Source organism: Macrotis lagotis, chromosome 1 (assembly GCF_037893015.1).
Source record: "Macrotis lagotis isolate mMagLag1 chromosome 1, bilby.v1.9.chrom.fasta, whole genome shotgun sequence".
NCBI lineage: Eukaryota > Metazoa > Chordata > Mammalia > Peramelemorphia > Peramelidae > Macrotis > Macrotis lagotis.
In genome coordinates, this window is record NC_133658.1 from 429,188,345 (window position 1) to 429,215,795 (window position 27,451).

The following is a 27,451-nucleotide window of genomic DNA, read 5'->3' on the forward strand; positions in this document are numbered from 1 at the left end:
ATGCCTTTTAGTACCAGTATGGGGAGCTTATATTTGATTCTAGAGATAATAGAGAGCTACTGGAATTTATGAAACTGAGGAGTGTGACCTAGTCAAACCTGTGCTGGGAGTACCCTTCGTGTTACACTCATTTTTTTCTCTGTAAAATTAGGTGGCTGGATGACATGGTTTTTAAGGTCCCATATTCTGTAACATGACCTACCAAATTAGCCCTTTGACATGATTGCAAATCGTGTATTGAAAATTTTTTTTGTTTATTATGACATTAACAAACACCTATTTAAAATATGCAGAGTAGAAGAAAAAAAAGGATTGTACATGAAACTTTGATCCTATTATGTACAACTTGATTTTTAAGTGAGTTCAGCATGTAATTTTTAAAAAATAATTTTTTACTTTAAGCTTGATTTTATATTGACTACATTTCCCCTTTATCCCTCTTCTTGCCCCTCCCAGAAAGCTATTCCATACAGATATTTTTTAGAAAAAAGAAAAAATTAGTATGATGCATGCAATTCAACATGTATCTTGTAGAACTATCTCTTTGTGATTGAGTTTAGATTTCTTTTTTGTTCCCTTGTATTTTTAAAAAATGGTTATGTATTTTCTAGCTTTTTGTTCAATTGGTTTGATCATTTTGAGTGATAACCTTGCTTTGGATTCATCTGACTGATCAATCAAAGGTTAATAACCTTTCTTTCAACCTTATCTGCTATTCTGTTTGTCAGCAGTCTGCAAGCTAATGTACGATGTAGTGCTGAATGTTTCCTTTCTGTTTTGTTTTTTGGAATGGTTTCTTCTGAGAGAGAGAGAGAGAGAGAGAGAGAGAGAGAGAGAGAGAGAGAGAGAGAGAGAGAGAGAGAGAGAATGGAGTAGTACTGGACTTGGAGTCAGGAAGACCTAAGTTCAAATTTTGCCTCTGACAATAACTGTGACCATTGGCAAATCAATTAACTTCTCAGAGTTGCAGTTTCGTCTGTAAAGAGGGAATGATACCTGTTGTACAGAGGGTTTTTGGTAAGGCTGACGTGAAATGATATATGTCAAAGTTTTTCCAAACTTTAAAGCTTTATATATACCACTTAGGATAATAATGATTAGATTCAAATTAATTACTATAGTCCTCAAAATACTACTGTCATTTGAAAACTAACCTTTTTTTAAAGGCATTAGTGGCCAACACCAGAGCTTTGAGAAAATGATTTTTTTCAGCCATAGCAGTGCAGGGATATGATCTTTATTGGTATAGGTGTACAGATGAAATCACTCTTAGCTATTAAAAATTATTCTGCAAAACAAATTTTGCACTTAATCCCAATTAGCAAGATTTCATTTTTTAGCTTTTGCTAAGGGAAGTTATTACTTAATTTTATGATGAATAATTGTTAATATAAAATCAATATAATCAAGACAACTTATTCTTTTTATAGTGAAACATTAAAAATTTAATGCATGTCTTTGTGCAGGCAACTGTGCTTGGCTCGCAGAGAAATACAGAATTTAAATAAGATCCTGTTCCTCCCCTATGGAACTGAATGTAACACAAGGATAAGACACAAGCATAAATAAATAGCATGTATTGAATTTTAATTCAGCATTTTGAGATATCAGTGGATTTATGATCTCATTGATGGGAGTACTCCTGAGTATCTCCTGTCCTCGTTCTTTGTCCACACTAGTCTTTGGAGAAGCTTTCCTCTGCATCTTTTAATATATTTTGCATACCATTGTGTCTACTTGGGTTGTCTGTCAGTTATCCTTTGCTCTCACCACATGATTTGACTACCTCTTCTGATTGTACATTTTTTGGGTGATGTATTTTATGCTCATTAATTCTTATTTCCATTGCATTTTGAGCATTTGAAATTGTGATTATATGATAAAGAATAAGTGACTAGGGTGGTTTTATTATATATGTTAAAGTTAGTGTATTGAACAATCATGAAATGTTTATAGCTTCAATTTTTTTCAAATGCTTTAGGTTTCAACCTCCAGCTTAATGGGACTACCTCTCAGTTTTCAGAAGAAACTTACAATGTGGCAGTCACTGATATTGGGAATCAAATGTTAGATGCTGGACAGATGTCTAAAGCATTAGCTGATGTAGAAGGCAAAAACGAACCTGCAGGTCCTGTCGTCCTATACCAGGCTGTTAAAGCAATACAAACTTGTTCCCAGTTAGAAAATCCAGGTAGCCTGCTTCAAGAACAAACAGAGTTGGTTCCAGAATATGTTCCTAATCTCTCCCCTGACCAAAATACTTTTGATGAATCTACCATTTCCAATTTCTGTTGTACCACGTTATCTGATAAAGATTCCCCATGGTCTGTGCATGAGATTCAGAATAGAAGAGAGAATGAAGAATGTAAATCTCATCGGGAATTTTTTCATCCAGGTAATGAGATTCATGAGATAACATCACAGCCTGAAAAGATTTTGTTTACAGATGAGTCCATAGACAGTTTATGCCACACTTCTTCAGAATTACAGCATCACCCTTTACTAGAATCATCTTTATCTACTGAGAGCATTCTTGAAAATCCTACTGAAAATTTGGACAAGTTTCCTGAGTCCTTACAAGATGTCCAAAGGGAACAGGAAAGTGCAGTTGCTGTAGGTGAAACTCTGGCCTTCGAAATTACTGATGAGAGCCAGGAGTTGTCTCAGGGACACGAACAGATTTTTATTCACACTTCAGATGGTCTTATCCTGTCCCATCCAAGTACAGTTGTATCTGAAGTTAATGACATTGTTATAGTAACAGATGTCAGTGGTACTGCAGTGCATATTAGTACACCTGATGAACTTCCTTTAGAAACACTGGAAGCATTACTAGCAATAGAAAGAGAGAGCCGGAGTGAGAGTGTTATGAACTCTCATAATTAAATAGTACCAGAACCATAAGTTTACATTTATATATATAATTGTCTGAAGAGATGGTGTATTTCAACAAATGTATATTTTTCTAATGTGATTACTTGAAACAGGTGGACCTTTTAATTTATTCATAAAGAATTATCTTGTTTCTATAATGAAATGTACTTTAAAAAAATATCTTACCTGAACTGAAAATAACTAAATATAACTAAAAACCATGCCAGTTTTTTTATTTAAAGCCTCATTTTTAAAACACCTTTAAAACTTAAGAGCTTTTGATGAATGTTGTGAAAACTATTTTACAACTTTCTATCCTCCAAAATGTAGTTTGCTTCACTGCATTTTGACAGTGTATCCTTCTTGAAGGATACATTTAAAAAAAAATTGATTGTAAGCTATTTTCCTTGAGAAATAAGTAGGGTTTGAGCAATTTCTTTGGGTTTGTTAAAAGAACCAGTGCAATTTAAGTCAGGTCTCATTGGGCTTCAGTTTCCTCATCTGGAAAAGTAAAGAGGCCCTTCATAAAGATGTTTATTTATTTAAAGGTTTTACAATTTTTTTTAACAGAATTTGCCCTAGTCTGGGGTAATATTCAACAATGAAATGCTTTAGTCATTATAATCCATTGGGGGGATTGACAAAAAGAAATTTTTGATCCAGTCCCTCGTTTTTCCAGTTAAAGACTTAAATGAGACAATCAGAATTATAAAAAGCAACATATAATTAAGTGCCAAAATGTGATACAGACTATCATAGTATTTATTTTTCTTTCTAAATATAGTTTTGGATTATCTTATTTGATTCTCACAATAACCTTTTCTCAGGGAACTGAGATAAATGTTATATGATATAGTTACCAGAATTAAGACTAATACTCAGATTTCTTGTTACTTTTTCCTTCTAAAACAATGTTTTATTAAATTTTCTTTACAGTGTTGCCATTTTCCAGTATTTACATCATCACTATCACTTCATAATAATGCTCCCTACTCCCAGTGGATTTCTGTGGTGAATAGAAATTGTTTTTCTTTGTCCTTGGTATCTCCAAGGCCCCCAGTACTGAGCATACATATTAGGTACTTAATGCTTGTTGATGAAAAACAGATAAGTTTAGTCAGGCAAAATATTACTACATTGGCCATGGTTGAATACACGTGTATCATTTCTTACCTCTGTTCCCTGATTCAAGGGGAAACATACTTCAGTGTTATTCTTTGATCAATATAGTAACTATTTGTAGATTGAAAAGTTCTAAAATCTTTTTCCCATTATATAGATTATTTTTCTAGTTCTGACTTGGTGTACTTCAGGTCATATAAATCTTCCTCTGTTTCTCTTAAGTCTTCATATTTAATATTTGTTACAATGCTACATTCATATACCTTAAGTCAGTCATTCCTCATTTGGTGGACATTACTAATTTTCCAGTTCATTAAAATTTCTTAAATTAATACTTTTCTAAAACATTTCTGAGTGTATCCTCCCTCCTCCTCCCAAGCCAAGGTTCCCTTGTAACAAATGATAAATAAGAAAAAAGATTTAAACCAAGGCAGCACATTGACCCCACTTGATAAGCACAATATTCTCAATCTCTAGTCCTATACCTCTGTAATAAAAGGTAGAAGTTCCACTTTTCTAATTTTTCTTCTAGATTTACATTTTATCATTAAATCACAGCATTCATAAGGGATTTTTTCTATTTGCCTTGTTGAGTTTTAATTTTGCTTATTTGATTTTGTAGCGGTTCATATGTCTTCCAATTTTTTCCCTTTTTTTTTTTAACTTCCAAGTGCATGTAGAAATATTTTGGTATATATGGGTTCTTTCCTTCCAATCTTGAAGTCCTAGGCATATGTGTCTATTCTAGTGCTTTTTTACGACCATACTACTGCATTATTTAATTAGAAATTATATAGTCTATATAATATAGAAAGTATATAGAAATTATATTAGTGGAATAAATGATAAACTATTTAGATTTTAATATTTATAGCAAAGAGGGACAATTTTAAGAATTTTACCTCAGAATGTCTTAAAGTAGCTAAAGTGTTTTTGGTGGGTCATACTTCTTCCTTGCAGCTTAAAAATCTCTCTTAAGTTTAATTCTTAATAGATTTTAAAATGCAAAGCACTTAAATACATTTTTATTTGATTTTTATTTTATTTTTACATGAGATAGGTTAAGTCAAATACATTAATCTTCACAGGATGGGTTGGATTATGCTTTGACTATAAGAGTCACTTTACTAGTGTCTAAAACAGGATTTGAGCATGCCAAATATTCCTGAGTCCAAGATGGTCTCATATAATTTTTGCAATATTTAAATACATTAGAAATGCTCTTAAAAGAGTATTAATAAAACAACTATCTATTATGTGGATAGAGAGTTTGAACCCAGGACTAAGTCCTGCCTTTGATAAAAGCAGTGTGACCTGGGCAAATCACTTCTTACTATTCTAGACCACATATGAGTCACATAACTCTCATCACTCCTGAGTGCTCTGAACTAGATTAAAATGTAATTGGGAAATATTTAACTAAACAAAAATGTAAATAACAGATATTCCATTTTATTTTATTTTGGGGGGGGGTTGCAGGGCAGTGGGGTTAAGTGGCTTGCCCAAGGCTACACAGCTAGGTAATTATTAAGTGTCTGAGGCCAGATTTGAACTCAGGTACTCCTGACTCCAGGGCCAATGCTCTATCCACTGTGCCACCTAGCCGCCCTGATATTACACTTTAAAACCAAGTCAGTGTGCATCTTGCAAGGATCTTTAATTCCAGTTTAGAGGCCACCATTGCAGAGAATTGCCTACCTGCTTTGGCAGAAATACTGAACTGAGAGTTCCATGCCAGTAAAAAAATAAATCTAGTTCTTAGGAAACTCAATATCATACCATTTAGCTAAAAGTGTTTTTCGTTTTTTTCCTTAGTGGGGAAAAAATGGCTTCTCTATAAGTACAGAAGTGTAACATACTACTGTAGTGTATTATTATATTGAAGTAATATACTGTTGTAGAGATGGAATTGGATTCTAATGCTGGTTCTGATACTAACTCACTATGACTGTGTAAATAACTTCTTTATTTGGTCTAATGAAGTTTCATGCTCAATATTTTACTTTATTTAAAGCAAAAGTTCTTAATGTTTTTTGTGTCACTGATAGTTTGATGAAATCAGAACAGTGTTTTTAAGTAATTGAAGGAGATGCTAAATTTCACTTAGTGAAAATAAAATTTTTTCCCTCATGGTCCTTTTATGAAATCTATTGGTGAACTCCAGGTTCACACACTTATGATTATCTCTAATAAGAGTTTATTGCAATTTGATATTCTAAAAGTATTAGAGTAATATCAAAACAATACCAAATGGAGATAAGTTAATTTAGTAATATGACAGAAGAGAATACCTAGCTGTCTGAGTGCAAACATATACTTTAAACCAGATCTATGATGTCATTGGTCTAGGGAATTCCTGGTGTGGGACTAGATGAATAGCCTGGAGTCTTAAGAGTTGACTAGTTAACTTCTCATTGAGAAGTTAAGTGAGTACTCTTGGTCACACAACCAGTTAATTTTAGCTCTCAATCCACTTTGATGTACCACCTCACATGTAGCATATGGTTATAATACTGCATACTGTAAATAGAAATTTTTTTAGAAGACCCAAGTATCAATATATAATCACAGGAATGAAAACACTGTTGTCATTTACATATTTTTAATATTTATTTTGCCTTCACTTTACCCCTTTTCCAGTTATTAACTACCTCAGCCTTGGAAATTGTTAAAAAAAAAAAAAAGTGGTGTGAGTGTGTGTGTGTTAAAATAAATGCAGACATTGGACCATGGTAGTTCTGATCACTTCCTTAGTAATTTTGTATAAAGTAGTGGCACAGTAATGTTTAAAATTAAAATTTGAGGAAAATGGCATTAAAGATCATTTCATGAGTCATGATGGACCCATAAGTTGTTGAAAAAGTAATCTGATATTATAGAGCTAGCTTTCCTTTTATTATTCATATAACAAATCAGTTAGGTATTAGGTGCCTACTATGTTCAAAGGAATTGACCCAAGTTAAAATTACAGAAGTTAGTGACCATGATTATTTGATAATTTAGAGTTATTCTGTGAGGTAGTGTAGGAAAAAAAGCTTAGAATTATAGAGCTAGATTCTGTTTCTTAGCCTTAATTTACTAATAGGCCTAGAAATATTTAATGGAGCTCTAATTCACACCTAGGCCTGTGACTATCAAAATCCAATGCTTTTCCCTTTATCTTATTCTTGTCTTATTGTGAGTTGATGATCTTTTCCTTTAATCCACTTAGCAGTGTGGAAAAAAAAGAAAAGCACTAAGATCTAAAATGATAAAGCTAAATTTAGTAAAGAATTATCAAGCAGAAAAAGTGAGAGTCTAAAAGAAAGGGAGTTTTGGCACTTTGAGTGAAAGGTAAAGGTTTTCAGGACATTAAAGGAAATAAAAATGTGTTTAGAAGTACAGGCATTAGGTACACAGTAGGTATAAATGCATTTTTTAAAAAGAGAATAATTCCTGGCATAGAACTTAAAAATTGTAGTACTTTTATGTACATTAATTTGCTTGGGTGTTAAAATAATTCCTTGACATTGGGTATCATAGGAGGTGCTGTCTTGCCTTTAATGATATAGTAACTGACATGCCTTTGGTCATACAAATAAAGTATAAAAAGCAGTATTTGAACCCAGGTCTTTCTGACTTCCAAATCCTGCAACTTGTTGACTACCCTACCTCTTTGAGGGTGTGAAAATAAGAGCTGAATAATTAACAAAAGGACTTTTTAAAATATGTTTTTAAAAAAACAGCATTTACATATTTACCTCTGTCTACTTTGTAAGAAAAAGTTGAGTGAAACTGACACTATTGACACTATTCCACATCCAAAAATCTGAGAGAAAAGGATGTTTACATCAGTTTTATGATTAATATTTTACATTAACCTGAATTTTTATCTTTTAGTATTATGTAATTATATAATAATTTTTTACTATTAAATTATATGAAAAATCTCTTGATTCTGCTTTCTTCATACAAATCTTATGTAGTTTTCTTAAAAAGTTTCAAATTGTTGGAATGGTTAGACCAGTGCCAAGTTCAGTATGTGTTAAAAGTTCTTATCTTGTATAGCTCATTCAGCACTGCTGGTTGTGGGTTTTTTTTATGTTTACCAATTTAATGTGAGGTAAAACCAATAATGTTGCAATATTCATTTCTCTTAGTGATTTGCTGTAACATTTGTTAATTGCATTTCTTAATTCTGAGTGTTACTTGTTCGTATCTCGAATACTTAACTAAGAAATGGTTCTTAGTCTCATTTTTTTAAAATCAATTTACTATAGCAGATTTTATTCTCTGTTAGTTGATTAAACTATTTTTCCCAACCTAATTTCTCTTGGTTTTGTTTCTGCAAATGCATTTTAATTTTATATAATTCAAGATCTATTTTATCTTTTATGAATAATTCTAATCTTTAGTTTAGAATTCTCCTTATAATTGTGAAAGGCCCCTCCTTTTATTCTCTTAATCTCATACCAGTGTTGTTTTTTTTAAACAGAAAGTTAAGAATCCATTTGAACTTATCATAAAAATAAGAACTGCCAAACATATACAGTAAGTTTTCCTAGTAGTTTTTGTCAAATAAGAAGGGTCATGGTTTTAACAGTAGGGACTGAATGACTAGCATCAACCTTGAAAGATACTACAAGGTATAAGAGTGCTGTTAAGAGATTCATAAGTTGGAATAATCAAAGCAACTCATTCTGAATTGAGAAAAAGTGAGCCTGGAAGAAAACATATAGGCCCACATCATAAGAAAATTTCATTCTAGTATTGGGAGTTTGGGCTTAATAATGAAATGGTTTTGGAAAAAATTATAATGCTCGATGTCCAGTTTCAAGTAGCATGCTTTCCACATCAAGCCTGCTGTTCTCAACGTAAGGTTGGTATAACCACATAGATAAGTAGCTTAAAATGAGATCCTGGTTTGTAGTATGGGCGAGCTCTTCCACAATGATGCGTTTGAGGAGTATTTCCTTCTTGTACATTTCTGAAAGTTTATGGGAAACTTCATCTGAAACATATGGAAAATTTACACTTAGTGCTTTATCATTCATAAAATGCTTTCCCTCCATTAATTCTGGTATCCCCACCTCAGTAATAAGGAAATGTTGATTCAGGTTAAGATTACTTGCCCAAGATTATTAATATTAAGAATAAATGCTAGCATGTCTGTAGGGGTTTAAAGTTTATGAAACCATTACAGTCACAATCTCCTTGGACCCTTTATAGGGTATTACACTGTATAATTGTAAAGTATCTTTCCCTACCCTATGTTTAATCTGGTTTGGACTAGATTAAAAATCTAATTGGGAAATACTTAACAAAATAAATAAAAATACCACATAATGTTAATATGTGTTTTTTCTAAGTAAATATATGGCTTTGAAGGCGGTTTCAAAGGGATTAATTTCTATTTGACTTTGACAACATTGCTATACACTGATAGTAGCTTTCACAAGTTGAATATTAAATACTCATTTCAACACCAGCTGCTAGTTAAGAATGACCAGTAGGAACCTCAAACTCTTATTTCCAAACTCTTAGTTCCCTGTCTTTCTCCCTAAACATACTGCTCTTCCAAACTTCTCTGTCAACCTCAGTCATCCTTGACTGCTCACCCAGTGTTTTGTTGTTCAGTTGTTTTCAGTCTTATCTGACCTCAGTTAGAGTTTTCTTGGCAAAGATACTGGGGTGGTTTGCTATTTCTTTCTCCAGGTCATTTTAGAGATGAAGAAACTGAGGCAAACAGGGTAAAGTGACTTGTTCAGGGTCACACTGCTATTAAGTGTCTGAGATCAAATATGTACTCAGGAAGATGAGCAGGTGCATATATCTGTCTATCTCCACTATATATCTGCTCTCTCACTCACTCCTGTATCTTGTTGTTAGTTGCCAAGCCTTATCCATTTTACTTAATATAACATCTCCTGAATTCATCACTTTCTATTCTATTCAGTTCTCTCTTTGGGGGGGGTTGCAAGGTAATGGGGTTAAGTGACTTGCCCAAGGTCACACAGGTAATTATTAAGTGTCTGAGACTGGATTTGAACTCAGGTCCTCCTGACTCCAGGGCTGATGCTCCATTCACTGCAACACCTAGCTGCTCCCTATTCTATTCATTTCTTGCCAGGACCACTGTAGCATCCTAACTGGTCCCCCTATTATCAGTTTCTCCTCTTCAGTTTTTACTCTACAATTTACAAAGCTGCTGTTCTTAAAATACAGGTTGAGAGGCAATCCAATATGATGCCTAAGAATACTGTTCAAATCTCATTTCTGTCACTGATTGGTGACAGAACTTAACCTCTAACCTAACCTCTTGGTCTCAGATCCTTCTGGAAAATCAAGGAGTTGGATTACATGGATACTGCTTGTGGAGTCCCTATTGGTGAAAACCCTAATAATGTTGGAACCCTGAAACAATGAAAGCTGTGATGTGGGCTAACAAAAGTCTTGAGCAATAAAGGGCATGAATAATGTAGGTTTCCTAGCAAAAGTTTATCAGGGAAAGGTCAAAATAATAGTAATATGGAATCCCTATCAATGAAAGCTATGAATGTAAACCAAGATTACTGTAAGCCAAAAGAAAACACATTGACTGGATCATGACCACAGTGACCAGTAGAGGACCTCATTTGCTCCGGAGTTCAGTCAAAATAGTACTGATATCGCACCCATGTTTCTGGGACCTGAGCCCAGTGATGAGCAAAGTAAACCCCCAAATACCAGCCAATTCACACTAGCATAACTCCTGCCTTTGTCTGATTCCTATAATTACCATGGGAATTGGGGGGGGGTGGTCCTTACCAGAATTTCCCTATGTTGTCTAGCCACTGCCTTCATATAAGCATCCCACTTTGATTATTAAACTAATATAATCACTCTTTGGAGCTTCCTGGCTGGCCTTTTTCTTTAGAATGACATTGGACCCCTTTTTTAGGCTGGGGGAACCTTGAATATCTCACAGAAGAATTTTTACTTATAAGCTAAGATTCTTTTATCATTCCCTTACTCAAATTTGCCTTAGAATAAGGCTCTTCACAATGCCAAGTGCATTGTGCAAACCATCTTGATTAAATGGGTCAACTTGATGTTCCTTGAACCTGACATTAGATAATCAGCCTGAGTGTCTCTTGCCTGGAATGTTCTCCTTCAGAGGGCAGGGGAAGGACATGCTCTTGGAATCCCTAGCTCCTTTCAGGCCACTTCCTAAGTTATCCCTGAAATAATCTGATTTATTAATTTGTATACTTGTCATCCATCCATTAGAATGCAAACTTTTTGAGGTCCAAGTTTCATATATAAATACAAATATAAACCCCCACCTCTCCCTAGCAGGAGCCCCTAAATATAAATGATGCTTAATGATTACTCAATTGATATGTCTCAGAACAATAAGAAGCTTATTTGAAGAAAGGTACTTTTTTTTTGGATTTATTTAGTTAGGTATTTTTTGCAAGGCACCTAGGGTTAAGTAATTTACCCAAGGTCACAGGTAAATATTAAGTGTCAGAGGCTGGATCTGAACTCAGGTCCTCCTGACTCCAGGGCTGGTACTTTATCCTCTGAGCCACCTAGCTGCCCCCTGAAGACAGGTACTCCTGATATTGGATAGGGGACTGGGTTAGACTCAGGAAGATTCCTCTTCCTGAGTTCAAATCTGGCATCAGACACTTTTGTGTGACCCTGGGCAAAATCATTTAACCCAGTTTGTTTCAGTTTCCTTATCTGTAATGAACCAAATGGGGTGATGAAGAGTTGATGTGACTTGCCTTTGATTTTACAACTAATAAATGATGGAGCAAAAGTTGAAAGTAGGTCTGTTCAAAGTTCAGAACTTTATTCTTAGAAGCTAAATTGTATTCTGACTCTACATGGAGTATTCTAATGATTAAAACCTAAGTCAAGGGGCAGCTAGGTGGCGCTGAAGTTGGGAGTACCTGAGTTCAAATCCGGCCTCAGGCATTTAATAATTACCTAGCTGTGTGGCCTTGGGCAAGCCACTTAACCCCATTGCCTTGCAAAAACTAAAAACAAAACAAAACAAAAAACTTAAGTCAATTTGAATTGGTTTATGCATTTGTATACATTCATATGCATACCTATACCCACATATAGACACATATACATATATAAAATGAACTGAAATAAATGAAAAAAATTTTTTCCTGAAAAATCTAAAGTAATGGCAGTAAAAACTCAAAATAAAAAAAAATAAATTCAACCCTTTTGTTCCATGAAAACAAAAGGACCAAAAAAATCTAAAAATGATTCTTTTTTATTTCACAGTTCAGCATGAAGAGAAACTTCAAATGGAGGTTGTGAATAATGTCCTTTGTAAAAATGTCATCTGGGGGTGGAGCCAAGATGGTAGAGTGAAAGCAAATTCTAGAGTGGTAGAACCCACAGAAAGACTAAGTGAAGCAATTTCCCAGCCTAAGACAACTTGGAAGATCCCTAGGAAAGGTCTGTTACAGCAGGGTTAGAAAGGGTCACAGTCAGCCTGGGTTGCTGTGCCGGAGCAAATCAGCTCCAGACACCCAGGAACAACCTGTGGGGTGTCTAGATCCCTGGGTCCATGGAAGTGGTGGCAGTTTCCAGACCTCTCAGGCCAGAGACTGCCAAGGACAACTTGGAAGGTCAGCAGGAAAACTCTGCCACACTGGATTGAGCAGGGAGCCCAGTCCAGAGCAAACCTTAGCACAAACTCAGCCCCTGGGGACCAGGAGCAGACTTGGGGAGCCACCTGACGGAGTCACCCAGCAGCTCCTTTCAGAGCCCTCAGTCCACAGATGGTAAGGGGATAGGGGGACTGCTCCCTGAGGCAGGATTCTGTGGCTTTGCTGGTTATTGATTTCAGGCTTCAGTCTGGGCCCCGGTCTCAGGAAAAGGAGCTTTACTGCCAGAGTAGAGTGAGGACCCTTCTAAGAGCTCTAGGGCAGAGGGGAGTGTTTATGGTCATCCACAAATCAGAGAGTAGTCAAAGCCTCTCATAAGAGCTCAAAGGAATTGAGGTCCCTGGGGGCTATCCCTAAAGACAGCTGCAAAAACCCTCAAAAGTTTAGGACAGTGCATTCTCCACCCTGGAAGCAGAGCTTCACCTTAACAAAGACTTAAAATCAAGTTATAGGCTGGAAAAATGAGCAGATAACAAGAAAAAAATCCAACCCTAGACAATTACTTTGGACCTATGGAGGATCAAACTATACACACAAAGGACGACAAAGTCAAAGCTTCTGAATCCAAAGCCTTCAAGAAAAATATGAATTGGTCTCAGGCTATAGAAGAGCTCAAAAAAGATTTTGAAAATCAAGTAAAGGGAGGTAAAAGAAAAATTGGAACGAGAAATGAGAGTGATGTGAGAAAATCATGAAAACCAAGTCAGCAGCTTGGTGAAGGAGATACAAAAAAAATACTGAAGTAATAACATGTTAAAAACCAGTTTAGGTCAAAGGGAAAAAGCAGTGTAAAAGGTCAATGAGGAGAATGCCTTAAAAAAGAATTGGACAGATGGAAAAGGAGATATAAAAGCTCTCTGAAGAAATTAATTCCTTCAAATGTAGAATGGAGCTAAGGGAAGCTGATGACTGTGAGAGATCAAGAAACAATAAAACAAAACTAAAAGAATGAAAAACTGAAGAAAATGTGAAATATCTCATTGAAAAAACAACTGATCTAGAAAGCAGACCCAGGAGAGTTAATTTAAAAATTATTGGGCTACCTGAAAGTCTTAACTAAGAAAAGATCCTAGACTTCCTTTTTCAAGAAATTCTCCAGGAAAATTGCCCTGATATCTTAGGGTAAAAAGCTGAGGGTTAGGGGCAGCTAGGTGGTACAGTGGATAAAGGCCCAGCCCTGGAGTCAGGAGTACCTGGGTTCGAATCCGGTTTCAAACACCTAATAATTACCTAGCTGTGTGGCCTTGGGCAAGCCACTTAACCCCATTTGCCTTTCAAAAACCTAAATAAAATAAAAAGCTGAAGGTAAAAATAGAAATTGAGGGAATCCACTGATCATCTCCTGAAAGAGATCTCAGAATGAAAAAGTATAAGGAATATTATAGCTAAATTCCAGGACTCCCAAGTCAAGGAGAAAATATTACAAGCAGCCAGAAAGAATTCAAATATCTGGAGCTAAAAGTCAGGATAACAAGATTTAGCAGCTTCTACATTAAGGGCTTGGAAGGCTTGAAATATAATATTCCAGAGGGCAAAAGAGCTTGGATTACAAGCAAGAATCAACTATTCAGCACAATTGAACATCCTCTTTCAGGGGAAAAAGATGGATATTCAATGAAATAGGGGACTTTCAAACTTTCCTGATGAAACAACCAGACCTGAACAGAAAGTTTGATCTTCAAGTACAGGACTCAGGTGAAGCATAGAGAGGGTGGACGGGGAGGGCAAATTATGAGGGATTTAAATGATGTTGTGCATGTTCCTACATGGGAAGAATATACTAATAACTCATATTAACCTCATTTATTAGAGGAGTTAGAAGGAGCATGTGTAGACAAGGCATAGGAGGGAGCTATATATGAAGTACAATATAAAGACGGAGTTAATGGGCAAGAAAGGAATGTACTGGGATAAAGGGAAAGGAGATGTAGAATGGGCTAAGGTATTTCACATGAAAGAGGTAAGAAAAAGCTTTTGCAATGGAGTGTAAGGGGGAAGGTGAGGGAGAATGAGTGAGCCTTCACTCTCATCAGAAGTGACTCAGGGAGAATAACATTCAATAGAGTATAAAAAAATTATCTTAACCTTACAGGAAAATTGGAGAGCAAAGGAATGAGAGAAAGGGAACAGGGGGAAGGAGAAAAGGGGTATAGGGTATAGAAGAGAGAGAGGTCGCGGGTGAGGGTAGTCGGAAACAACACACTTGAGGGGGGACAGGGTAAAAGAGAGAATAGAATAAATGGGAGTGGAGAGAAATAGGATGGAGGGAAGTACAGCGCTAGCTTTTTCTGTGTCTTTGTGTGTGTGTGTGTGTGGAATTGTTTGCTTTTACAACATGACTACTGTAGTAATGTGAAAAAAATTGAAAAAAATATAAAAAAAGTCAGCTATATTCATTAGAATTATTAGAGAAACAGTATAGTGGAACAGAAAGGTCATTGGATTAGAATAGAATCAAAAGACCTGGGTTTGAGGCCTAGATCCTTTACTTGTTGCAGAACTTTGGACAAATCAATTTATCTCTCTCTGAACCTTAGTTTCTGCATCTGTAAACTGGGTATGATAAATATTTACTCTATCTACTTCATAGGATTGTTGTGAAAATCAAATAAAATGATATGTGAAAGCACCTTACATAACTGTGATGTACCATACATGGATGGGGTAACATAATTTATCATCTGCTATAAAACTCAGACTTTATCCTAATTTTTTTTTTAAAGTAGCTCTTCTGTTCTTATGCCCACAAGTCCTGGCAGTCTAATCCCTAAAATAAATATAGGCTTTTGATAATGAAGGGGAACTCGAGTTCACTATTCTTAACCATATTTTTCGAGCAAAAAAATGGGAATCAGTTTTGTGGAGTTCTAATAATATTTGATCTTCATAGAAGATTTCATAGTTCATAAAGTATTTTTAAATCCACTACTTAATTTAATCCTCTTAAGATCTGTATTAACTCTGCCTCATTGGGCTCATCACCATTTTAGAGAAAAGAAAATTAAGGTTCAGACATATTAAATTACTTGCCCATGATCACGTTTTTTTGTTAAGTAGCAATGGCAGGATTTGAAGCTTGGAGTTTTGCCTCTACTTCTAGATTTCTATAAATTTCCTGTGAATCTTTAACTTTTAGGCAATGAAACTATTCAATTAAGTACTCCTTATAAGTTGGACACTCTCCTGTCTAAGGACGAAATCCTTAAAATAATTTCAAAGCCTAACATACTGAAAACCATTTTGAAATCGTAACCTAACATGTCCGCAATCTTATTCCTTCCCTGTTTCATGCCTCAAAAATCAGCAATTTTATGGTTACTTACAGAAATAGGCTGTAGGCCATGTATGGAAAAGAGGTGTTTGATAATTTCCATTTCCACGATGGTAATTTTCTAGGTTACAAATTCCTTTACTGGTGGATGTTAACTTTTCCATTTTCATCTGTATCATAGCCTGGGAAAAACAATTTTGTTTTAGATTTTGAGCATCTTATTTTGAAAACTACTTTAATCTCATAATAACTATTATGGTGACAAATTGACCATATTTTCATTGTTTGAAAAGTCAGAGATTAAAGGATAAACAAATGGCTGTGGAATCTTAAACTAGTTCAGTACCTATGTTTTGGCCAATCAGGCAGTTGGATCTAGCTATACCATTTTTCAAAATCTAGGTAAAAATAGAGATAATAAGAGATTGGGCTGTATCACAGTTGAGAAATAGTATAAGGCTTTTAATGATCTAAAGTTGTTTGCTATCACAAAAGTCTATCTTGAACATTGAGTCTTTTGGTGACTCCAAATGCAATGCCCTTTTCTATTGTACCATGTTGTAGAGGGGGGAAAAGGTCCAGGGACAGGATGTCTCACATAGTGAGTTAATGGCATGTCATTTCCTCTCTGTAAGAACTTTCTATTTCTTTTGTATTAACTTGAAAACATACAAAAGAAACAAATAATTTAAAACTCAATCAAAGCTGTTACCCTTTCAAAGACAAACTTTTGATTGGAAAATCATTTTCTAACACAAAGGCAGGATGTATGTAAGTAAGTTGCTATTGAATTCATTAATTAAGAGCTTTTTCAGTAGAATAGGAGAATATGGCTAATCTACAAATTTTAATTATGTTTTAATTACATGACAAATACATGAGAAAGGTGAATTGGACAAACATGGTTCGTTGAAGAGAATCTAAGAGCCTGAAGGCAGTTTCTTGAAGAAGCTGCTTTTTGAGTCTATAATGAAGGCTAAGAAGTCATCAAGAGGCAAAATAAGTTAATGACAGATTGTATTTCACAGATAAATTCTTCACATGTTTTCCTAAAATTTATTTTTAAAATTTTATTTATTTAAGGCAATGAGGTTAAGTGACTTGCTCAAGGTCACACAGCTAGGAAATTATTAAGTATCTGAGGCCAAATTTGAACTCAAATTTTGACTCCAGGGCCGGTGGTCTATCCACTGCACCATCTAGCTGCCCCTCTTACAATTTATAAAAACCACACTTGAATGTGCCAGAATTCAGAATAGCAGTTCTACTCTTACATGAAATGTTTTGAATAATAAATATATGTTGTATATCTCAGCATGTCTAATATGCAGTGCATACTACAGAAGGCTATAAGCTTAGGCCAAAGTAAAGGGAGAGTTGGTGCACAAGTTTTTGTTTAAAGATGATTGTACACTTGATGCAGCCTCTGACTCAGAGATGCAAGAGAGTATGGATCAATCATCTGCTACTGATTTGGCCTGAGACCAAGAAAACAGCCCTGCACCATCTATACATGGAACCACTGGTCACAGTAAATGGAGAAATTGTGAATATTGTGGTTAAGTTCACTTACTGAATAACAAATTGAAGGTCTACAAAGCCATTATGCTGACTTCACTGCTGTGAAACCTGGACAGTCTATCAATGCAATGCAATGCCAGAAAACTAAACTGCTTCCATTTGATTTGTTTTAGGAAGATTCTGAAAATTACTTGGTAAGATAAGGTAGCAGGTCCTCTCTTTAGCTGAACTGCCAAACATTCAAGCCCTACTGCAGAGAAGACAATAGATGGGTTGGTCACATAGCCCAAAAGCCAAACACACATTTACCTAAAAAACTTTTTCAGAGGACTCTGTAGACCTCCATTTGGTAGGCAGGCAGGCAGCTTAATATCTCTTCTCTTCAATACTTTTATTCAGTTTTCCAAATACTTAGCTAGCTCTAGCTATGTGTGCATCAATCTCATCATTTATGTGTGTACATCCCTGGAAAATATACTGCCAAGGTAAATGAACTTATCCACAGTAATCAATATTTTTCCATTTGCTGATAGTTCCACTTATGGATGGTATAATGCTGGCTAGTGGATGACTTCTGTTTTCTTGGCATTGTCAGGCCAAAATTAGCACAAGTGGTAGAAAATCGATCCGTACTCTGTTGCATCTCAGCTTTAGAAGCTGTACTAAGTGTACGATCATCTTTGGACAGAAAGTTGTGTAACAATTTCCCCCCCCACTTTAGTCTTGGCTTGTAGCTTTTTCAAATTAAATAATCTACCATCAGTACATCAGCTGATCTTAATGCCATTTTTGTCCTTGTTGAAGGCTATTTTACAGAGAACTCATACCAGGCAAGCACTCAAACTATAGTCAGAAGTGCAGTGACACTCTTGAGGTTTCTCTGAAGAATTTTAATATTAATTGTGAGACATAAGAGACTGACATAGTACCAGTCATCATGGTGATATATTCCATGAGCAAAGCAGAATCACAGTCACACAAAGGAAATGTGAGCTGTGCAATGCTTAGATAACTCTATCCCAAATGTTTTAATAGACCACTTGTTCTTGATTTATAGTGGAACCTTTCAAACTTGTTCTGGACTGATCATCCATGAATGAACACACTATACCCTGACATTAATATTGTGGTTTCATTGTTCCTCTTTGAAATGAAGGATGAACAACAAATCTACTTGATGAACTCCAATTTAGGTAATTTACAAGGCAGTCCATTTCATTGCTGGATGGTGGTTTGTTAGAAAATTCTTTTTTTACTATGAGTAGATATTTGGTTCTCTATAACTTTCTTGTTGGTTCTAGTTATCTATTTCACCAAGCAGAATAAGTGTCCTTCACCAAGAAGGATCTACATAGAAGACAATGTCTACAAAATGACATTGCAGATGCCTAAAGTTTGAAATTAATGAGCACTACACTATACAATATTTCTAATCACATGGTTAAGTAAAATTTAAAACAAAACATCATATTTAGTCATTTCAAGAAGTAAGCTTCCAAATTTATTTATGTAGAAACTCATCTTGTGAAGATATCAAGTAGGTGAAAGATTAACCTGTATTAACTAGACTAAAACTTTAGTTAATAAATTTGTGAGAATAATCTCAGCTCTAGACTCTTACCAAGTTTTCCAAAGTGTCATGAAGCTCCTTGCATAGCATCTCAAGTTCTTCATTATATTTTGGATATACTTTTTGAGGATGAAAACCAGAAGCAATACTGTTGCATTCCAATTCTACCTTGTCTTCAGAACTATATGAAAACACAGAAAGCAATTAAAAAATAAAGCATTTTAATACACTGTTCAGTAAAGGGAATACTAGAAAATCAAAACCTCAAATAACATCCTTGGAGTTAAAGGCATCTTGAAAGTTATCTAGTCTAAATTACATCTAAAACAATCCTGTTAATAAGTGTTAATAATGGGACATACAAGAATGAGGATAGGGATGTAGAAGGGACCTAATAGATGACTTGAATGCCCCAATTTTGAGATGAGAAAACAGGCTCAGTCAGATTGAGTACTCTGTCTAATGCCACAAAAAGCAGCAGAGCTAGGATCTAGGCTTGACTTCTTTGACACATTTCCAAGACAGTTTGTTGTTACCCGGCTTTTGCTTGAATACCTAGAGTGACAGAAGAATAATTCATGCAGCATTAATTTTCAGTGCTGTAATGAAAAATGTCTCTTTGTGTCTTTCACTTTTTTCTTCTTAACAAATCTTTTGAGACCAAAGAGAACATATCAAAACCATCTGTTTATGTAAATAATCCCAAAAACGTGTATGTTGCTTTATGTTATTATATTTAAAAATTTTAATTTTATTTATATTTTATTTGTTATTACTTCTCATATTTTTACATGCTGCACAAGATGAACATTGTTTTTACAATGAAAAAGTACCTAGCAACTTCTGAATAAAACTGAGTTGATCATTTCTATCTTTGTCAAAAAATCAAAAGACCAATCACTCTACCTAATCATTAACTGAAAAAAGTTCAGAATGAGGGAATGTGAAATAAACTACTTGTGTTATGAACATTATACTCACAGTGCACTGATTTTGATGTTTCCTATTTTGTTTGCAACAGAAAATCCGATATTGTTGAGAGCTTCCCATTTCGATAATAAATTATGCCAATCTGCAGCATTGTCCTTAATTTTTCTTGCACTGACAGATAAGACAGTCCTTTTGGGAGTAACCACACCAGAGGTCTCCACTATGCAAAAAAAGGGTCAGGAAAAAAAAATCGTGTTTCACTTTTATTAAAATAAGGAGAAATCAATTACACTAAAAATACTTTTACAAATTTTTTTTCTTTCATAGAATGTCAGAGCTGAAAGGGACTTAACAGTCTCAAAATACTGAATTTGAAAATATCTCAAAAACAGAACATGAAATGTTAGAGTTAGCAAGAAATGTTAGAGTTAACAAGATCTTTGAATCAAGGAAACCCAGATTAGCAGTGCCATAAAAGGCCTGAGAATTTCAAAAATGAAAAGTCAGACTTTTAAGGGACCACATAATCACAGAATATAACCATTCATCTTTAAATTGCACCTTGAATTTCTTTGATATTTACAAAACACTGAGAATCCTTACAATCACTGAAAACAAGGGAACTATTCTAGACTCAGAACCTAACATATATGGCTTCGAAGTGCTTTAAGATTTACTTAGACTTAGCTTACAACAACCCAGTAAGGCTTCGAGAGGTGATGTGACTTGCCTAAGATGACAAGCCTGGTAACTGGTAGAGGTCCATGCCCAAAAGACAGAGAGAGGAGGTAGAGTGGCCAGAGCACTTTGGTACTTAAAACTACTAAGAAGCCCTGTCAAAGATGAAAGCCTTGATTAAGTAGACAGAATGTTAGGTGTGAAGTCAAGGAGACAGTTCAGATTCAAATTCAGATAATTACTGCCTGTATAACCAACCCTGGGCAAGTCTCTTAACTTCTGCCTATTTTGGTCTGCTCAGCTGCAGAATGGGGATAATAGCATCTTCCTTCCAAGACTGTTGTATCTAGAGCATGAGTTCTTGTTAAAGTGTAAGAATGACAGAGGGAAGACAGTCACTCAGAACCTTCAGAATCTCCCATGGGCTGACAACAACTGATTCCAGAGCAGTCTACTGAAACTAAAATACACACAAGACAACAGATTGAAACTGCCCAAGAACTTGTAGAGCTCAGACCTGGAGTGAGGTGAACAGCCCTCTCCTGGATCATTTTGTGAGCATTTAAAACTCACAGGCCCCCAGGTTGAGTTGGGAAAGCAGTAGAAAGCCATATGAGTACAAAAGAATATAAAAGACATTAAAAGAGACTTGGGCCAGACCATCCCCCCAGCCCTCCCAAATGTGCAGAGCCCAGCTTGGTGAGCAAACTAAGAATCTAACAAAAGAACCATTATGCTGATAGGAAGCTTCAGATCCAAATGCAGAAAAAAAAAATTACTTGAAAACATTTATAAACAAAGTCTCAAATAAAAATGCAGAATAGACAGAAGCCCAAAAAAGAATTCCTTGGCAGAGTTAAAGATTTAAAAAAAGAAGTAAAACAATTATTTAAAAAAGAAACAAATGAGAGTTGAGGAAAAAGGCTGAAAAGAAACAAGGGTTATGGAAGATAGGAAAAGAAAATGGCTTTGCAATTAAAGTCTTACTGGAAAAAACAACTCCTTGAAAATTATAACTGAGAGGTGGCTAGGTAGCACAGTGCATAGAGCACCGGCCCTGGAGTCAGGAGTACCTGAGTTCAAATCTGGTCTCAGATACCTAGCTGTGTGGCTTTGGGCAAGCCACTTAACCCCATTTGCCTTGCCAAAAAAAAAAAAAAGGAAAAACATAAAAAAAAGAAAAGAAAATTATAACTAACCAAAAAGGGCTAAGAATTACATGAAACAATCTGGCCTCAGACACTTAAGAAATTACCTAGTTGTGTGGCCTTGGGCAAGCCACTTAACCCCATTGCCTTGAAAAAAAAAAATCTAAAAAAAAAAGAATTACATGAAACATCATGAAGTAAAAAAAATACTTCTGGAGCTAAGACGGCAGAGTGAGGCTTCCAAACAATCTCAGAATAATAACTCGAAATCAATTTTGGAACATCAAAGCAGCTTTCAAGTCTAAGACAGCCTGAAAGTTGGGGTGGGAGAAGAGTGTGGTTTGGCTCAGGCTGTGACCTAGGAAGCCAGTAGCAGGATGCACCCCAGGGGACCATCAGTAAGGCTCCACCCCTAGTGCAAGCCAGAGCTCCCAATCAGGTATAAACCAGTAGCCAGCACAAGTTAGCAACTTAAATTGAGCTCTGGTGCAAACCAACAACAAGCCCCAAATGCAATCCAGCAGCTAGGCCCTGAACCCTGGCACAAGAAACTTAGGACAGCGCCCTCTTCAAGATAGGCTGGAAAAACAGCAAAAAACAATAATGACCATAGAAAGCTACTATGGTAACAGAGCACAAGCATAAAAGAGGACAATAATCTCAAAATATCTTTAGGCAAAGCCTCAAAGAAAAATGTGAATTGGTGTCAGGTCCAAAAAAGAATTCCTGGAATACTGTAGAACTGACCAAATGAAAAAGATACAAAAACTCCCTGAAGAAAATAATTCCTTAAAAATTAAATTTGAACAAGTGGAAGCTAATGACTCCATGAGACATCAAGAAACAATCAAAATCAAAAGAATTAAAAAATAGAAAATGTGAAATTTCTCATTAGAAAAATTACTGATCTGGAAAGTATATCAAGGAGAAATAATTTAAGAATTATTAGAGGGGTTGAAAGCTATGATTTTTAAAAAAGTCTGGATATCATATTTCAAAAAATTATCAAGGAAAACTACCTTGATAACCTAGAACCAGAAGGTAAAATAAAAATTAAAAAATTCACCTACTAAAAGAGATTCCCCCCCCCATAAAACTCCCAGGAACAATATAGCCATATTCCATAGCAACCAGGTCAAGAAGAAAATACTAATAAGTCAGATAATTCAAATATCATGAAGTCACAGTTAAAATTGCATTGGATTTAGCAACTTCTACATTAAAAAATTAGGAGTGGGGGAAGTCCTCTGATTAGAATATCATATTCTGAAAGATAAAGTAGTTAGGATTACAACCAAGAATTACCCAGTGAAACTGAGCATAATCCTGCAGTGAAAAAAAAAAGATTTTTAATGAAATAGAGGACTTTCAAGCACTCCTGATGAAAAGATGAGGTGAACAGAAACTATGATCTTTAAGTATAAGACTCGAGAAAAGTATAAAGATAAGACTAAACTATTTGAATTCCTACACAGTAACTTAAGAACTTTATCACAATTAGAACAATTAGATATAGTCAGAGTGTGTGTGGGCATAAGATGAGTCTGCTAGGATGATATCCAAAAAAAAAAAAAATTTAAGGGGAAGAGATAGATAGGATGGGGAAAATTATCCTGCAGAAAAGAGCCATAACAGTTATGTAGAAGATGAGGGGGTGGTAGGCAACTTGAAGCTTACTTATTCTGATTAGAACTGGCTCAAAGAGTGAATTATATACATACTCAGTTGGACATAAAAAAAAATCTATCTTACCCTATTTGGGAATAGAAAGGGACAGAGAAAAGAGAAGGGGTGGGGAGAAAAGGGTCAGAAGTAAAATATTTATGAGGGACAAGATGAAAGGTAAGAGAAAGAGGCACAGGGACACAGAACAAAAGTAAAGAGTTGGAACAGAATCTATTATGCTTCAGCTAAAGTGAAAAAAGCAGGAGTACCAGTCATGATATCAGACAAATCAAAAGCAAAAACATGTATTTAAAAAGATGTATTGAACAGAAGAAAATATATCTTCTTAAAAGGTACCATAGTGAATGAAGTAATATCAATCCTAAATATATATATACACATATGTGTATATATATGTATATGTACATATATATATATATATATATACACATCAAATGTTATGGTATATACATTTTAAAGAAATTAAAGACTATAACAGTGGGGGACTTTCCCTTTATAAAACTAGATATATGAAATTAAAAACTAAACAAGAAAGAAAGTTGGGTAAATAGAATAATAACTAGATGTAATAGCTGTCTCTCTTGGTACTGGTTGGAAAACTAGAAAATAATATGGCAGAAAGTAGGATGAGACCAACATCTCATTCCATAGAGATATGGTCAAAATGGGTTCATGATTTAGACATAATGATATCATAAGCAACTTAGGGGAATATGGAATAGTTTACCTGTTAAATCTATGGATAAAGGAAAAATACTGGATAAAACAAAAGGAGAGCCTTTCAAAATATAAAATGGGTAATTTGAGCACATTAAATTAAAAAAGTTTTGCACAAATGAAACTAATGCAACCAAGATTAGACAGAAAGCTGGGGAAAATATTTACAACAAATACATCTGATAAAGGCCTTATTTCTCAATTATAAAGAACTGAGTCAAATTTATAAGAATACTAGTCATTTCCCAATTGATAAAATGATCAAAGACTATAAACAGAAGTTTTCAGATGAAGAAACCAAAGCTATCAATAATCTATGAAAAAATGGTCTAATTCATTGTTGATTAGAGAAATGCAAATTAAAACAATTCTGATATACCATCTTAATATGATTGGTAATATGACAGAAAAGGAATATGATAATTGTTGGAGGGAATATAGGAAAATTGGGATACTAAGATACTATTGGTGAGGTTGTGAACTGATCCAATCATTCTGGAGAGAAATTTTAAAAAGGGCTATCAAACTGTGATCATACCCTTTGACCTAGCAATACTACTACTACCTCTTTCTTTTTATGGTGACAAAAAATTGGAAAATGACCATTAATTGGGAAATGGTTGAACTAATTGGGGTATAAGATGGTTGAGGAACTACTGTGCTATAAGGAATGATGAGCAGGCTGATCTCAGAAAATGCCGTAAAAGCTTAAATGAACAATGCAGAGTGAAGTAAGTAAAAACAGAAGACTGCACACCATAACAACAATATTGTATAGTGAATAACTATGAATGAATTAGCTATTTTAGTATAATTATTATTTTTTTTTTGCAAGGAAAATGGGATTAAGTGGCTTGCCCAAGGCCACACAGCTAGGTTAATCTCTAAGTGTGTATGAGGCCAGATTTAAACTCAGGTACTCCTGACTCTAAAGCCAGTGCTCTATCCACTGCACCACTTAGCTGCCCCATGAATTAGCTGTTTTAAGTAATACAGTGATCTAAGACAGTTCCAAAAAACTCGTGATGCAAACTGCTATCCACCTCCAGAGAAAGAAGTGTTAGAGTCTGACTAAAGACTGAAGCATATTATTTTTCACTTCCATAATTTTTGAGTTTTTTCCATAAAATGACTAATATGGAAACATGTTTTATATGACTGCATAGGTATAACTAATATCATGTTACATACTATACAATCTGAAATTTTGTCAATAGTAATAAAAAATAAATAGTAATATATAAAAATATAAAAAATAATAATATAAAAATTCTTTAAAAATCACTAATAATTAGAGAAATCCAAATGAAAACAACTTCACACTCATCAGATTGGCTAAGTTATCAAAAACGAACAAATATTAGAGGTCCGGGGGAAAACAGGTACACTAATGCACTGTTAGTGGAGTTCTGAAATAGTCCAACCATTATAAGACTATTTGCAAGCAATTTAGAACTCTGCCTAAAAAAACTATTATTGAACCTTGGACCCAATAATACTGATACTAGATCAAAGAGAAGGACCCAAAAGTTAAATATATATATATATATATATATATATATATATATATATATAATCACCTTTTTTATGCTAGCAAAGAATTGGAAACCTCAAGGTGACTGAATAGGCTAAGATATATGGATAGGATAAAATACTGTAAGAAATTATGAAGGGTGGCGGCTAGGTGGCGCAGTGGATAAAAGCACCGGCCTTTGGAGTCAGGAGTACCTGGGTTCAAATACGGACACTTAATAATTACCTAGCTGTGTGGCCTTGGGCAAGCCACTTAACCCCATTTGTCTTGCAAAAACCTAAAAAAAAATGATGAAGGGGATATTTTCAGAAAGACCTTTCGTTTGGACATGGCAAGGTGGGCATCTGTTTTGTGTGACTCCATATTAGTAAATAAGTTTTATTTCTTGTCATCTCAATGGCTGAGGGTGAGGAAGAGAATCAAATAAAATAAAATCGAATTGACAAAAAAATAAAAAAGCAATTTTGGCCTTACGGCAAAACTCTAAATGTGCCTCACTCACCATCCATAACTTTGGCGCCCAAGATCCAGGCCGTAGGAAGGTTGACGGGCGACCCGGAACCAATCGGGAGCGCACAGCGTCACTTCCGATCTTGACTTTCCCACGTCAACAACCACTTGCGGCTCTTCCGCCGGGGCTCGCCCCGCCCCGAGCCGGCAGCCTTGACGACTGTTGCTACCCGGCGCTGACTGGCCCCGGGCGGTGCCGGGAACGAGCTCCCATAATCCCCTGCGTGCTGGGCTGGTCTCCGCCTCCGACGCCGGGCCGGGGGGGACCTGGAGCATGAGGGTCCCGGGTCCGTGTCACCCGAGGGAGGTGAGTGTTGTGGCACAGAGAGGCGGGAGGCGGTGTCCCTGAGCCAGGGCCCCTCAGCGCCCCCACTTGCCCATTCCCGGCTCCCTCGCCTTTCTGGGGAGCCCTCATTCGTGTTCGCGCCCTCCTCCGGTTTTACCGGCCGCCCCCACTGCCCATCCCCAGCACATCCCTCCCTGCCCCCCGCTCTTCGCGCCCCCATGGAGCCATTCCGGCCTCCTCACTGCCGTCCCTGAGAGACGCCATCCCCACCCCCCAACAGGGACCAGTCTTGTCTACCTCACTTGTGGGTCCCCATCCCCATCCGCAGCCCCCCACCCTAATGCAGTCAGGCATCTTCAGCTTCTCTACCCGTCTCCCACCCCACCTCCTCGTGCCCTCACTCCTCGCCCTCGCTGTAGCCATCCTTGCTCCTGTGTCCAGTGCCCAGAGTGGCCATCCTCCGCTGTCCCTACTGTATCAGTCTTTGTGCTAGACGGCAGAGACAAAGACCAAAATGAAACAGTCTCAACCTCAAGGACCTCTCAAGTCACAATGTAGCTCTGTCCTTCGCCCTCTCTGTTGTATGGGTTCATTTCAACAAAATGTGGAAGATTTTAAGGGATACATAAAACTTAAATGTAGCATGGATTTTATTTCATCCTAAAGGGAAATAACATTAATTAATCAGAGTTTTTGATGTGATGATTTTTTTATTAGAAAGATTTTATTTATTTTGAGTTTTATAATTTTCCCCCTAATCTTACTCCCCCCTCACAGAAGGCAATTTGCCAGTCTTTATATTGTTTCCATGGTATATACATTGATCCAAATTGTGTAATGAGAGAAAATCATATCCTTTGAGGAAGAAACATAAAGTATAAGAGATAGCAAGATCAGACAATAAGATATCAGTTTTTTTTTCTCCTAAATTTAAGGTAATAGTCCTT

General features: G+C 35.7%; 3 protein-coding genes across 9 annotated transcripts in view; 2 read left to right on the plus strand and 1 right to left on the minus strand.

Annotated features, from left to right (window-relative positions):
• ZNF839 (zinc finger protein 839) overlaps nucleotides 1-7,554 on the plus strand; it is a 37,953-nt gene extending 30,399 nt beyond the window's left edge. For both annotated transcript variants that reach the window (XM_074213146.1, XM_074213145.1), the window contains one exon: nucleotides 1,982-7,554. In XM_074213146.1, the coding sequence (XP_074069247.1) occupies nucleotides 1,982-2,886 (905 nt within the window). In that variant the 3' untranslated portion in view covers nucleotides 2,887-7,554. The remainder of the gene's footprint in view (nucleotides 1-1,981) is intronic.
• Nucleotides 802-26,509, minus strand: CINP (cyclin dependent kinase 2 interacting protein). 2 transcript variants are annotated; one of them, XM_074213152.1, is made up of 5 exons: nucleotides 26,211-26,298; nucleotides 19,997-20,165; nucleotides 19,067-19,196; nucleotides 15,977-16,106; nucleotides 802-8,986 (listed from the first exon to the last, which is right to left on the minus strand). In XM_074213152.1, exons 1-5 carry the CDS (start codon nucleotides 26,215-26,217, stop codon nucleotides 8,787-8,789), a joined length of 636 nt encoding a protein of 211 aa, XP_074069253.1. In that variant the 5' UTR covers nucleotides 26,218-26,298; the 3' UTR covers nucleotides 802-8,786. The 2 variants fall into 2 exon arrangements, with proteins under 2 accessions (XP_074069253.1, XP_074069252.1); XM_074213151.1 differs by lacking the exon at nucleotides 19,997-20,165 and having other exon boundaries at nucleotides 26,211-26,509.
• The window catches only part of TECPR2 (tectonin beta-propeller repeat containing 2), a 149,817-nt gene continuing 148,753 nt past the window's right edge, over nucleotides 26,388-27,451 (plus strand). For 3 of the 5 annotated variants that reach the window (XM_074213140.1, XM_074213142.1, XM_074213141.1), the window contains exon 1: nucleotides 26,389-26,525. The gene's annotated coding sequence lies outside the window, so the exon portion shown is untranslated. Of the gene's footprint in view, nucleotides 26,526-27,451 lie in introns of all 5 variants that reach the window. The other 2 variants (XM_074213143.1, XM_074213144.1) reach the window with 1 other exon arrangement.

Excerpts from the sequence above, each read along its gene's own strand:
- CINP (XM_074213151.1), bottom strand. The coding sequence starts at position 26,494 with ATGCTCCAGGTCCCCCCCGGCCCGGCGTCGGAGGCGGAGACCAGCCCA. Across the intron at positions 19,197-26,210 it reads GGGCGCCAAAGTTATGGATG|TTCTGAAGACAAGGTAGAAT; the intron begins GTGAGTGAGGCA and ends GTTTTCATATAG. Across the intron at positions 8,987-15,976 it reads ATGGCCTACAGCCTATTTCT|ATGAAGTTTCCCATAAACTT; the intron begins GTAAGTAACCAT and ends CATATGTTTCAG.